At 38.5% G+C, this 15426-nt stretch overlaps 1 protein-coding gene across 5 annotated transcripts in view; it reads left to right on the forward strand.

Annotated features, from left to right (window-relative positions):
• Positions 1–15426, forward strand: part of iqsec3a (IQ motif and Sec7 domain ArfGEF 3a) — a 164886-nt gene that overhangs the window by 132507 nt on the left and 16953 nt on the right. For all 5 annotated transcript variants that reach the window (XM_047389795.1, XM_047389796.1, XM_047389797.1 and 2 more), the window contains 3 exons: positions 347–513; positions 9280–9419; positions 14565–14690. In XM_047389795.1, coding sequence (XP_047245751.1) covers positions 347–513; positions 9280–9419; positions 14565–14690 — 433 coding nt within the window. The remainder of the gene's footprint in view (positions 1–346; positions 514–9279; positions 9420–14564; positions 14691–15426) is intronic.

Below are 15426 nucleotides of genomic sequence, written 5' to 3' on the forward strand. Positions count from 1 at the left end.
ATTTCTGCTAAGGGGCAGCTGACAGCTTAAGATGAGCCCACTGGCAAAATTAAAGCTATAACTCTCCTTTTAGCATGACACTCTAATGCTCAGTCGGTGTAATCATTTCTTCTGCTAGTGTGGTGTACTGAGAAAGAAGGCTTTAGTTTTAAATATTCTATCAATTTCCTTTACCTATTTTCTGTCCTTCCTGTTTATTAATTCATCCCTGTGCACTTTTCCACCCATATCCTGTAATATAACTGCTCTTATCTGAGTATCGAAGTATTTTAGTTACCCATTTTCTCTATTCACCTACCAACCACTGCCGCTTCTTGTCTAAAAATTCTTCTTTTAATGCCAACAGCCAGCGGTACTGTATGTGCAACCCTGATGTGGTGCAGCAGTTTCACAACCCAGACACCATCTTCATCCTGGCCTTTGCCATCATCCTTCTCAACACTGATATGTACAGCCCCAACATCAAGCCAGACCGCAAGATGCTGTTGGAGGACTTCATACGCAATCTGCGAGGTAAGGGGCCTGGCATTACACATAAGCTGCTTGTAAAGAAGCCCACCAAGGGAGTTAAATGACAGTAATTATTTTACATAATCGGTTAAAGCGGGTAGGTGACTGATGATGTGTATGTGTTTCAGCTAAGACGAAAAAGTGCTTTGGAGCTGGATTATTCATGCTGTGGGAAGGCAAATCATGAAAAAAGGCCTTTTTTCTTGTGGTTTAGGACCTTTTAAATGAGTTATTTCAGAGGAGGAGATGGAAAGCTCAAAAGAAGAGACTGTTTTTTTCACATAGGTTATTGTGAACTCCCCCCTTGAAATGCAGTTTTGTTTCATAACCAACTATATTAGGTACAACATTTTTTTTTTTTTGATTTTGAAATGACCATTTGTTAATGGCTTAGGTAAGTTATTCTGTGCAATCCAACAAATCATGTCAACCAGCAGGAGGCGTCCCCGTCGTGGCTAAACATATTATTTACTGAGTGCTGTCTCCAGTCATAATATTGGAAAGTTGAGGAAAAGTTAAGGTCCAAAGCCCTTTTTTCAGAAGATTTCAGATTATGGAGGAAAAGGCACAGAATCTAAGCCGACTGAGGTCCTGTGAGAACTTTCTAGAGTTGCTGATTATTTGGGAAGCCATGTCGTATACTGGTATTGATTTAATGTGTTTTCACAAGTCTATCAGATACTATTAGAGACAAGTAATATTTCCCAGGTAAAGTCTCACATCTTTGCAGGGCAAGTTCAACTCAGGTCTCATGTGTCTAATGTTCTTCTCAAATGCATGTCATTTACTTTACTCTGCCTACAACACTGCATTACTCTAGATTAGGAAATCAACCCTGTCTTTAGGCCTAATTTAACACATGAACATTTGAAAATTACCTTTTAATCTTGTAATGTTTATTTCTTTATGCAAAACCAGTTGTAGCCTATTGTATACTATATAGAAAATGAATATAGAGTAATATCTCATTAGAAACATAAATATACATTTATGTTCAAAGAAAATAATTTAAAGAGATCAAAACCTGTTAATGTTGAATTTCTGAATAAATCAAGAAAAGTAGTTTTTATTTTGTCTTTGCAATGACTTAATATGAATTTAATATATGTTAGTATCTGTGTTCATGCTGTCCAGTACTTCACTATATACTGCCCTATTGGGGTTTGGAGGCTTTTCTTCTCCACATTCTGAGTCAGAGAATATTTATTAATAATGGCACACCATAGTCTAAATTTATATTTAAAAGTGTTTTTTGGGCACAGCGGTGGAACAGGGATAAAGCGCGCGACCCACATACGGAGATGGGTTTGAGTCCCGGCCCATTGACCTTTGCTGCATGTCTTCCTCTCTCTCCACCCCATTTCCTGCCAGTCAACGTACAAAATAAAGGCCACTAGTGCCACAAAAATAAAAACACAAGTAAAAAAAAAAAAATTTGTTTTCACATTAAAACAGCAAAGGTGTTCATGAATGATGTTGATGATATACAGGTCCTTCTCAAAATATTAGCATATTGTGATAAAGTTCATTATTTTCCATAATGTCATGATGAAAATTTAACATTCATATATTTTAGATTCATTGCACACTAACTGAAATATTTCAGGTCTTTTATTGTCTTAATACGGATGATTTTGGCATACAGCTCATGAAAACCCAAAATTCCTATCTCACAAAATTAGCATATAATTAAAAGGGTCTCTAAACGAGCTATGAACCTAATCATCTGAATCAACGAGTTAACTCTAAACACCTGCAAAAGATTCCTGGGGCCTTTAAAACTCCCAACCTGGTTCATCACTCAAAACCCCAATCATGGGTAAGACTGCCGACCTGACTGCTGTCCAGAAGGCCACTATTGACACCCTCAAGCAAGAGGGTAAGACACAGAAAGAAATTTCTGAACGAATAGGCTGTTCCCAGAGTGCTGTATCAAGGCACCTCAGTGGGAAGTCTGTGGGAAGGAAAAAGTGTGGCAGAAAACGCTGCACAACGAGAAGAGGTGACCGGACCCTGAGGAAGATTGTGGAGAAGGGCCGATTCCAGACCTTGAGGGACCTGCGGAAGCAGTGGACTGAGTCTGGAGTAGAAACATCCAGAGCCACCGTGCACAGGCGTGTGCAGGAAATGGGCTACAGGTGCCACATTCCCCAGGTCAAGCCACTTTTGAACCAGAAACAGCGGCAGAAGCTCCTGACCTGGGCTACAGCACTGGACTGTTGCTCAGTGGTCCAAAGTATTTTTTCGGATGAAAGCAAATTCTGCATGTCATTCGGAAATCAAGGTGCCAGAGTCTGGAGGAAGACTGGGGAGAAGGAAATGCCAAAATGCCAGAAGTCCAGTGTCAAGTACCCACAGTCAGTGATGGTCTGGGGTGCCGTGTCAGCTGCTGGTGTTGGTCCACTGTGTTTTATCAAGGGCAGGGTCAATGCAGCTAGCTATCAGGAGATTTTGGAGCACTTCATGCTTCCATCTGCTGAAAAGCTTTATGGAGATGAAGATTTCATTTTTCAGCACCTGCTCACAGTGCCAAAACCACTGGTAAATGGTTTACTGACCATGGTATCACTGTGCTCAATTGGCCTGCCAACTCTCCTGACCTGAACCCCATAGAGAATCTGTGGGATATTGTGAAGAGAACGTTGAGAGACTCATGCTATCGAAGCATCCTGGGCCTCCATAAGACCTCAGCAGTGCCACAGGCTGATTGCCTCCATGCCACGCCACATTGAAGCAGTCATTTCTGCAAAAGGATTTCGGACCAAGTACTGAGTGCATAACTGTACATGATTATTTGAAGGTTGATGTTTTTTGTATTAAAAACACTTTTCTTTGATTGGTCGGATGAAATATGCTAATTTTGTGAGATAGGAATTTTGGGTTTTCATGAGCTGTATGCCAAAATCATCCGTATTAAGACAATAAAAGACCGGAAATATTTCAGTTAGTGTGCAATGAATCTAAAATATATGAATGTTAAATTTTCATCATGACATTATAGAAAATAATGAACTTTATCACAATATGCTAATATTTTGAGAAGGATCTGTAGATCACAATGAGCCTGGCACAGTGTAAATAAAAGAAAATGTCATTCTTCTGAATGAACAGAACAGGAAGAGTTTTAAATTGGGATTTCCAGTGACCTGCTAATGGTGCAGCATCTTAGCAATGACAGAAAGGCAAAGGTATCTTAAGTTTATTTTGTTCAGAGAACATGTAAAGTCAATTAATACAGCGTTCAGTTGAAAAGATATGTGGTCATAAGTATGAAGCTACAGCTAACATGAACACATTGGTATGAGCCATTATCCGCCCACGGTCTGTAAACATCACTGGCTAATAATCAAGTGCATCCTTTCACTGTAATAAATGCTCAGCTGCTGTCAGAGCAGCATTCTGTAGCGTAAATAGCAGCTTGCTTTTACTGCTAATTACATGAGATGAAGATTGTTTTTAAGACCAAGACCTATGTAAGACCTAAGTCTAAGATCGCAAGTCTAAGTCAAATCCCAAGCCTTTAGGGCACAAGTTGAGTCTAAAGTCTGTTTAATACGTGATGTATGTACAAATCAAGTTTATATAAATCTCTACAGTTTTCTTCATCACAAGCCACCAAGAACATTCAGTGTGTCCAGAACATGTTACAGTCTAAACACATTCAAAAACAATTTAATTATTGTTAATTACTTGGGGTCAAAACACTACAGCAGTAAAAAAGACAAAGATAAAGAACAAAGCAAAATTTAACAGTTTTTATTTGTAGTAAAAATCAGTAGCCTTACATTTTATTAAAATTAATTTGAGAAAGCAGTTTAATTTTCCACAAATTCCTCTATGTTCTACCATATTTCATGCTGGGGACTCTTGTTCTGATGCAAGGCAGTAAATCTGCAAATAACAGCAGAAGTAAATGTGTAACAGTTTTTGGTTTGCATTCAGTTAAACCTGTCTGCATAAATTTTGGAGATAAATATAGGAGTTATGTTTCTCCCCCTTCCTGACGAGCTCTACAAATTAACTTACTGTGACACAGACTAAAGAACACCTGTAAATCTGCTCCAGAATGCAAACTCCTCATTCACTGTGTGTTGAGGAAGAGACATGAGCCTTGTAGTTTAGCTCTTCCTCCGTGTAATCAATCAGTAACTGCAGAGGTCGATGCAGAACAACTTCAGTGCATTCATCCCATCTGTTCCTCACAATTAAATTAGGTTGGAAAATCAATTCCAGCATCTTATGCAAATTAAAATATGCCACTCTTTTGGCCTCTCTATTTGTCTTCTGCTTATGTTTTCTCTCCATCTATCCATGCATCATCGCATCTAACCTATCAGTGTTGTCTGTTTACTCCGTGGTCTTCCCTTGTTTGTATTCTATTTCTCAACAATTTGTCCACACTTGTCCTTCTCACACACTGACAATTCACTCACCCTACCTGGCTGCAGTGAAATGCAATTATGTTTCTGAAATGATCAGTCATGATAAACCATGGAACATTTATTAACTAATTTAAAACAGACTCAAAGTGTAGGTTTCTAACTTTGCAATCATAATCTTAACTAACTTCTGAAATGAATCCAGTGTCCCTTTTGAATCTTTGTTAACAAAGTGGGGAAACGTCTTTTCTGACTGATGTCTGAGAAAAGAACAATGATAAAAAAAACACTTTATTTAACAGTGTCCTTCAGGACACTCAAAGAATCCGTACAGCTAGAAACCAGCATACAATAATATCAAACATTAAGATATAAAATACAATAAAATCAAAGAGTAAGATACAAAATACATCCGAGTAAATTAGGAACAATGGGCTAATCTAAAGAGATGGGTTTTCAGACCAGTTTTAAATAGTGAAAGAGAGTTGATGTTTCAGTGAGGGTGGAGAGTGGGAGTGTAGAGTAAATTTAGGGAAAATGTGACCTAGTGGAAGAAGGTAAATAATGAGGAGGAGGGGACAAAGGACAGAACCTCACGGCAGACCAGTAGAGACAGTGGAGGGCTGAGAATGGAAAGACTGAAGTTGGATGAACTGAGTGAAATTTGATTTGAACCAGTCATAGGGAGTACCAGAAATGTCAATTGTAATTAGTCTGTTGAGAAGGACATGATCTATGGTGTAAAATAAATGGAGACCACTCAGTCACTTAAACTAATCACGCCCAGACACATAACAGACCACTGCAGGCTACACAGATTCCATTAGAACATACACGATAACATAGTTTATCTGTAACATTATTTTTTTCATCTTAAGAAGATGTTGCTGTCAAGAAAGCTTAAGCTTAGAAGGAGAGGAGATTGAGAAATGATGTTGGTATCTCATTTGCCATCAAACCCCTGCAGTATCTGGGTTTTACAGATCTGCTGTGCTATTTAAAAGGCTTAATCTTCAAGTGAGACCAGAGACAGTGTGACAACTAGCACAACAGTGAATGGCAGATGGTTTTACCAATGAGTGCAAAATGCTTTGTGTTTGTGTATTTGAAGTACTTGTTAATATTATTGAAGTACACGTACTTGCTGAAATTCAGTAAATGTAATATAGCAAACACAAATTGGTAAAGTTATACATTTCTTTGCTATTTTGCTCAGAAATTTTGGGTAGCTTTCTGAAAACGAAAAAAAGTTAGCAGTATTTTATGAAATGTGCCATTGCTATTTATCACATTTCTTTTCCACTACATTTTGTAATGGAGTTGGACCAGGTTTCATAGCCTGTTACACTGTTGCATCTACAGGTCCTTCTCAAAATATTAGCATATTGTGATAAAGTTCATTATTTTACATAATGTAATGATGAAAATATAACATTCATATATTTTAGATTCATTGCACACTAACTGAAATATTTCAGGTCTTTTATTGTCTTAATACGGATGATTTTGGCATACAGCTCATGAAAACCCAAAATTCCTATCTCACAAAATTAGCATATCATTAAAAGGGTCACTAAACGAGCTATGAACCTAATCATCTGAATCAACGAGTTAACTCTAAACACCTGCAAAAGATTCCTGAGGCCTTTAAAACTCCCAGCCTGGTTCATCACTCAAAACCACAATCATGGGTAAGACTGCCGACCTGACTGCTGTCCAGAAGGCCACTATTGACACCCTCAAGCAAGAGGGTAAGACACAGAAAGAAATTTCTGAACGAATAGGCTGTTCCCAGAGTGCTGTATCAAGGCACCTCAGTGGGAAGTCTGTGGGAAGGAAAAAGTGTGGCAGAAAACGCTGCACAACGAGAAGAGGTGACCGGACCCTGAGGAAGATTGTGGAGAAGGGCCGATTCCAGACCTTGAGGGACCTGCGGAAGCAGTGGACTGAGTCTGGAGTAGAAACATCCAGAGCCACCGTGCACAGGCGTGTGCAGGAAATGGGCTACAGGTGCCACATTCCCCAGGTCAAGCCACTTTTGAACCAGAAACAGCGGCAGAAGCGCCTGACCTGGGCTACAGCACTGGACTGTTGATCAGTGGTCCAAAGTATTTTTTCGGATGAAAGCAAATTCTGCATGTCATTCGGAAATCAAGGTGCCAGAGTCTGGAGGAAGACTGGGGAGAAGGAAATGCCAAAATGCCAGAAGTCCAGTGTCAAGTACCCACAGTCAGTGATGGTCTGGGGTGCCGTGTCAGCTGCTGGTGTTGGTCCACTGTGTTTTATCAAGGGCAGGGTCAATGCAGCTAGCTATCAGGAGATTTTGGAGCACTTCATGCTTCCATCTGCTGAAAAGCTTTATGGAGATGAAGATTTCATTTTTCAGCACCTGCTCACAGTGCCAAAACCACTGGTAAATGGTTTACTGACCATGGTATCACTGTGCTCAATTGGCCTGCCAACTCTCCTGACCTGAACCCCATAGAGAATCTGTGGGATATTGTGAAGAGAACGTTGAGAGACTCAAGACCCAACACTCTGGATGAGCTAAAGGCCGCTATCGAAGCATCCTGGGCCTCCATAAGACCTCAGCAGTGCCACAGGCTGATTGCCTCCATGCCACGCCGCATTGAAGCAGTCATTTCTGCAAAAGGATTCCCGACCAAGTATTGAGTGCATAACTGTACATGATTATTTGAAGGTTGATGTTTTTTGTATTAAAAACACTTTTCCTTTATTGGTTGGATGAAATATGCTAATTTTGTGAGATAGGAATTTTGGGTTTTCATGAGCTGTATGCCAAAAATCATCTGTATTAAGACAATAAAAGACCTGAAATATTTCAGTTAGTGTGCAATGAATCTAAAATATATGAATGTTAAATTTCCATCATTACATTATGTAAAATAATGAACTTTATCACAATATGCTAATATTTTGAGAAGGACCTGTATTAAAAGGACAACAAAAACCTTTTCTTTCAGAAAAATGTTTTTTGTTAGGCTTTTAGCAGTGGCCATTTTTGTTTTTTTTACCTTGCTATAGTTAGTCCCTATCATAAGATGTAAAATAGTCCAAAACAGCAGCATCTCTATTACACACCCTCTTTACAACTTGATAAGATTAATTTTGCTGTGGTTAAATTACAACACAGTCTTCAAAAGTGTAAAATTTTATTTTATCATTTTCCAAATCAGAATAGAAAAAATAAAAATGACAACGAAAGTGTTTAGGGAGTTTTCAGACTTCATATCTTCTTCTGCCGTGTCAATACGTCATGTGTGGGTTTAAAGCAGGACCAAACTTCAGACTAGAACTAGGTGTCAGCATGATAGATGGGTTAATGATAGAACAACAGAAGACTTACAGAACTTTCATTAGGAGAATGGGATATGGGACACGGGCAGAGTAATTGAAGGAAATAGAGAGCAATGAACACCAGAGAGATTTTATGCAGAGGTAAGGGTGGAGAATGACATTGCATCCAACTGAGTTTAATGGTAAATGGACTGAACTTATATAGCGCTTTTCCAGTCATACAGACCGCTCAAAGCGCTTTACACTAGAGCCATATTCACCCAATCGCAGGGAATCATTATTTGGATGGCATTGCTAGTGGCGTACTTGACATATATATAAGAATAAAGATGAAAATGGTTTACACCTAATGGACAATGACGGTCTGTGCTATGCTTTACTTAAGTTATTCTCTCTGATGGTTAAGGGTCTGTATAGTGTTAACCAATTGATTTTGTCAGGTATGGAGCTCAGCTGCTGTGTCTTAAGGCACAGAAGTGGAAGGACTGGCAAAAAAAGCCATACAAAAATGTATCATTTTGAAGCAAAAATGCTTCTTATTAATTTGACACACATTTCCCTGTGTTCATCTCCTCTTCACCCATGATCTCATAATGAGCAGTGAAGTCTCAGCAGTGTCCCGCCATGACTTACTGACATTTCCATCAGTTGTGGCAGCTTCATTTTCTTCACACGAATCCTGCCTCATTAAACCCCCAACGCATCACAGAGGAACACAGCTGTGCTGATATAATGGGGAGCATTCTGAGGGCACACTTTAAGCCTAATGACATGCAGTTTTACCTCTGTCAAACTGCCCTGGCTTTGAGCAGCACTGTGTTCTAGACATCAAGTCTTCTAGGAGCAAGGTGATATCTGGATGGGTTACTTACCAATTAACCTCTTCACAAATTACCCATAACCAATATTTATTGGATGCATGGAGGGACAGAAAGTCAAAAAAAGAGCATATTGTTGGATTTGAGAAGGAGATGTTTGCACTGCTTCCAGATCATTCAATATGATAATAATGCAGCTTTTATTTGATTTATTTTTGTAAGGCATTGTTTTCTTTTGCACATTCCTATTTCAGGTGTCGATGATGGAGCTGATATTCCCAGAGACATGGTGGTGGGCATCTATGAAAGAATACAACTGAGAGAGCTACGCTCAAATGAAGATCACGTCACTTATGTCTCCAAAGTTGAGCTGTCCATTGTAGGCATGAAAACGGTAAGGATGCAATGGTAAAATAGTGTCATAAAAACGTCTACTCACAGAAATAAGTGTAGTTTTATTGAATAATAGGTTTCCCATGCCAATTAACCAATTGTTATTCATGTCCTTATCACAATCACTTACTACATGTATTACTCATTAAATGTCTCACCTACAGCTCAACAATTAATTAGTAACAATTTATTACTTCATCTAGATACATCATTAACTATTGCTATCATTGGACTCTTAAACAGTTTGAATTAACATTAGGTTGCTATTGCTGAGCAGTTGCAACAGTGTCCATAGGGGGCATGCAGCAGTGCCCATAAGGTGGGATGCAAATGCTCCCAAAGAAGTTCAGCAACATTATGTTACTGAACTCCAAAATAAGTGTTTAAAACAAACCAACTTCATCTTATTTATTCAAATGATGTTATTAGCTTTACAAAATGTAAACAGATTTATCTTGGCTAACTGTGATAGCTGCCAATTTTTATACAGGTCTGTGTTTATCAGTTAGCTTGAAGGGAAATGCATTTGAATTTTAAATATCTTTGACAATCACTTAACCACACTGGCGATCTGGTACACTGGTACACTGGTGTACCCTGTCCAGGGTGTACCCTGGACAGGGTACACCCACAGACTGCTGGAGCTGGCCACCAGCTCCCCCGTGACCCAGTATGGAAGAAGCTGGTATAGAAAATGGAAGGATGGATGGATGGTTGCAATTACTTATCCACATTATTTGGTGTGTGTGGCAGATTTTTTTGTAACTGTGGCATCTTTAGGCTTGGTTACAAGTTTCTCTATAGAAGACCTAAAATGAATGGAGCTCTTAGCAATTATTCTCCGGGACTCATCGGTTACATTTTTGACATACTATACTAAAATACAACAGTGCAAAGCAAGCTGCATCCAAAAATGAGAGCCTCCAATTAGAAACAATTCTAGAAAAGACATGTATCAGGGGTTGAGATGTTCATAGGTGTTTCATGGTCCCATGGATCTGATCAATATAGTAAGTCTGTTACTGTGCCTCAGACATGTCGCATTAGCTGCTTTCCAGGGAAAATTAATGACAGAGCAGTTAAAAACTTGCGGAACTAATGGCATACCATCAGCTTCGTCCACACTTTGTTGTAAGTTTCCTCCCTATTTTTCATATGTTCAGAAATAGATGAATGAAGCCTTGAATTCAAGGTCTCAAAATGTAATCTCAGCTGCTTCCTAACCTTCCAAATGACATTGAAACAGTGACATTAAAGAATTGCGCGCATCTTTCTCGTACCCTCTTGGCTTGAGCCTTTTCAGTCTCTCAGTGATAGATGAGTAGCTATGGGATTACAGAAGGAGTGCTGTCAAACCCAAACATTGATGGATTATTACAGGAAGTTAATGTTCTCACCAATGGGGGCAGTCTTCCATAAAAAGAGGGGGACTTTAATAAAGTTTTTTCCTTCTTTAGCACAATTATAACATCCTATGTTGTCCAATCTATTATAATACCTGTCTTTCATAACTGGTAAAACATTTATGATATTTAACAAGTCTTGGATTTGAATAATGGCCTTAAATTTTGTCAACCATTTGACAAGGATCGTCATGTTATTTGACTTGACGATATACATATGGTGCCTTGCACAGTTATTCACACCCCTTGAATTATTCCACATTTTGACTAATTAGAAACACAAACCTCAAAGTGTTTTATTGTGATTTTGTGATAGAACAACAACAAAGCCCATAATTGTGAAATGAAAGGAACATTTGCAAACCTTTTTACAAATACAAATACTAAAAGTGTGGTGTGCATATATATTTAGACCCGTGTACAATGCTTAATAGATAAATAGGTATGTCTTGTAAGGACTATGATTATTGATAAATTAATACTTATCAAAAAATTATAATTAAAAATCATAATTCAGAAAAATAATTTCTCAACCAAAAATTATTACTTACAAACAGAAATCAGATATGTCCTCTCCTGTTTTGAAAAAATGGATGACCCCAACAGTTTCTACCAGCCTTGTACCTTGTAGAGGTGGACATTTTTGACTATTGTTCATCGTAAAATAGCTTACACTCACTCTGTGTGAATGGAAGGTGTCTGTGGACATCCGTTTTCAAGTGTTTGAGATTCTCATTTGACTTCAGATCTGGACTTTGGCTGGGCCATTCTAGCATTAGAATATGCTTTGATCTAAACCACAGGTGTCAAACTCCAGTCCTCGAGGGCCGATAACCTGGAACTTCTAGATGTTCCTCTCCTTCAACACTCCTAAATCAAATAATTAGGTCATTAGCAGGACTTTGGAGAACTTGACTGTAAACTGAGGAGTAAATGCAGCCATTTGTTTGAGGTGTGTTGGACCAGGGACACATCTACAAGTTGCAGGACACTGACCCTCGAGGACTGGAGTTCGACACCCTTGATCTAAACCATTCTATTTTAGCTCTGTCTGTATGTTTAGGGTTATTGTTCTGTTGGAAAATGAACTTCTGACCCGGTTTCAAGTCTTTTGCAGCCTCTAAAAGGTTTACCTCCAGGATTTGACTGTATTAATCCCTATTTATATTCCCACCATCTCTGACCAACTACCATGTTCCTGCTGAAGAACAATATCCTCATAGAATAAGGCTGCCAACACTATGTTTATCTTGGTGATGGTGTGTTAAGTGTGATGTACAATGTTAGTTCTTTATCCACACATAGCATTTTGTCTTGTCTGCTTTTCTGAGTAAAGCTCTTCTTCCAGGGCCTGTCAACGGCACAGATTTATGGTGTAAGAGTTGGTCTTTATCATGCAGTTTAGACATGTATGTTCTCTAACAAACAAGTATAGCACTATAACCTTAACACTGTTTAATGATATAAATGTCACCTTATTACCTGCATTGTGTCTTTATGCTTTCGAAGCGTCTAGATTAATTAGAGGTTGCTAATTCAAATGAAGCACTTACACTAGATGTAAATGTATGTATTTTGTAAACAAATTTGCAGAATTAGGCATAATTTGGCATAACCCTGACCACTGTAAGATGGCAAAGTGCTTCTAATGTTATCATTGATGTGTGTTGAATATACTTCAATAGGCGTTATTGTTACACATATGGCACTTTGGCTGTATGGTGGTTTAAGGCAAATTTGTGACAATAGTCTACAAAGGCATACATGGAGATTAAATTTACCAACTATGTGACCTCTGAAGGGAATTTGTTAAACCTGATTTTATTTAGGGATATCAGGGTAAAGCAAGCTGAATAAAATCACAGGAGACCCTGGCAGGAATTTTTCTCTTAACCTCATAGCGAGAGACCTTTCAGCCTAATGAGGTTTTTACATGTTTTTGACATTGGTGTAATGAAAGGCACACTGTAGAAGGCCTGTGTACCTTGCAGTGATGAGATCTGAGGGAACAGGTCAAGTCAAGTCAAGTTTATTTATATAACGATTTTCAGCAACAAGGCACTCAAGGCGCTGTTCATAAGGAAAAACATTACAATGATACAGAGAATCAAACAATAGAGGTAATTTAAAAAAAGAGAATAGAATGATGGATAAGAAAATGAAAGGAAAATTGGACTGAAAACTTTAAGAATGTTTAGATAACACATTCAAAAGCCACTCTAAATAAATACGTTTTTAATCTTGATTTAAAGCAACTTAGGGTTTTGGTGCTTTTACAGTTTCCTGGGAGTTTATTCCAAATTAGTGGAGCATAAGAACTAAAAGCTGCTTCTCCATGTTTAGTTCTGGTTCTGGGTGTGCAGAGTAGATTTGAGCCAGAAGACCTGAGAGGTCTGGGTGGTTGATACACTGACAACAATTCTGTAATGTATTTTGGTGCTAAGCCATTCAGTGATTTATAGACTAACAGAAGTACATTTTTTTAAAGTCTATTCTCTGAGCTACAGGGAGCCAGTGTAAGGACTTTAGAACCGGGGTGATATGCTCCACTTTCTTAGTTCTAGTGAGGACGCGGGCAGCAGCATTCTGGATCTGCAGCTGTCTGATCGACATTTTAGGCAGACCTGTGAAGACACCATTGCAGTAATCAATTCCACTAAAGATGAATTAATGAATTAGTTTTTCAAGGTCCTGCTGAGAAATTAGTCCTTTAATCTTGGAGATGTTCTTTAGGTGATAGAAGGCCGACCTTGTTACTGTCTTTATGTGCCTCTGAAGGTTCAGGTCTGAGTCCATCACTACACCCAGGTTTCGAGCCTGACTCGTGATTTAAGGTGATGAAAACAGTGTGAAAACAGTGTGAAAACGCGATTAGATCGCTCTCCAAAAGCACAAACCTTAATCTGGGTAAACCTGGAGAGGGACATAGGGCTTAAAAGAGGAACAGCAACAATTTAGGAAGAAAAAATATATACATCAGACTATACATGTTTACTAATCCGATGTGTTTTGTGCAAGAGTCTGGGACTAAAAATATATACATTTAATTTTAAAAAAAGAATTGGAGTGCATTTTGTTGGTTATTAATTTTGAGTCTAAGTGCAGTTCTCCTTGTCAGGCTAACAGGCTGTCAAGCATCTTCCTATTCAGCCACAGGTAACCCTGAAAGTGGTCACTGCAGGTGCAGCTCCTGGATGAGCCAAAAATGTCCAAACTGCTGTCTTGCCCAGAGGACATTATCTGCCTGCACCCTTTTAGCCAATGCTCATCTGTTTCTCCTCATCAGCAAAAGTTATGCCAAGGTTCCCCCATTTGACAGTTTGACAGACACCATCTGCATCCAAATCTGCAGCTGTACAAACTTTCTGGTTGTTATCCAGTTGGCTAGCAAAAAGTACTAAGTTTGGAGTGTGATTGTCGATCTCCCATGTCCTGTTTCCCCCCATGCCATTGTTTGGGGAAGCACTTATTTCCAGTTTTTGCTGAAATTAATTTTCACTTAGAATCTCTTGGGACTCTTGGAGCTGATGGATATGTGACCCATCTGTTCCCACGTGCTCTGTCTCTTTCTGGGATTACATTTTGTGTCCATCACAACAGATTTTAATTTAAACCAGTTAAAATAGCATATCCAGTTTGGATCCTCTTGAAGAAAGTCCAATTTATAGCTTCTTAATCTGTTTCTTAGAAAAATTTGAAACCCTCTTAAGTTATTTACCTAGACATCTGTTTCATGTCTTCAGGTTCTCTCTGTCCCTCACAGAAGATTAGTGTGCTGTAGTCGACTTTTTGAGGTAACAGACGTCAACAAGGCACAGAAACAGGCAGCACACCAGAGGGAAGTCTTCCTCTTCAACGATCTGATTGTGGTAAGATTACTGTCCCACCAGAAAGTCTCTAAGCCTCTCAGGTTTCACATATGCTGTGTCTCACATCTTAAAGAGACAAGAAGTTGTTGATGTTTTTATATTCCGAACTGACAAGCACAACAGTTTTTTAATAATTCTTGAAGGGGGAATAGCTAAATAGCTGAAAAAGTACCAAGCACATTTATTGGCTTCCCTATTAAAGCTGTGTAAATAACCTTAAGCCTTTTTTTCTTGTAGTAGCATAGTCCTACAATAAAATTGCTGAAAAATACAGCCTCTTACTTTAATTGTATGTATTTCGTGGGGGAAAAATCCCATGTTAGTAAATACTTGCTGATAAAATTGCAACGGTGGAGCCTACAGAGAGAGAGAGAGATCTCTATAAATTCGAATGCACTCTTCTCTAAAAAAAGAAAAACAAATCGCCCTAAAGTTGTTCTATAGGATTTATTTCAGAGTACTGAGATGAGATGTCAATGGAAGAAAATTGATTTTGTGTCTGGTGAATTAACTCTGTTTTGATTAGACCACAAGTTTGTATTTTTTTCTATACGTCACTAGCATGTCCCAGTATTTAAAGTGCATGCTGTGAATAGTTATGCAAATGTGATTTCTTATTTCTCTATTTGTAATAAATTTGCAACAACCTCAAAGTACACAAAACTACACAAATTGACATTTGTGATGGTAGGAGAGAAAATACTCTTTTCTGGCATGCCTCCTAAACAACTAGTTG

Source organism: Girardinichthys multiradiatus, chromosome 17 (assembly GCF_021462225.1).
Source record: "Girardinichthys multiradiatus isolate DD_20200921_A chromosome 17, DD_fGirMul_XY1, whole genome shotgun sequence".
NCBI classification, from domain to species: Eukaryota; Metazoa; Chordata; class Actinopteri; order Cyprinodontiformes; family Goodeidae; genus Girardinichthys; species Girardinichthys multiradiatus.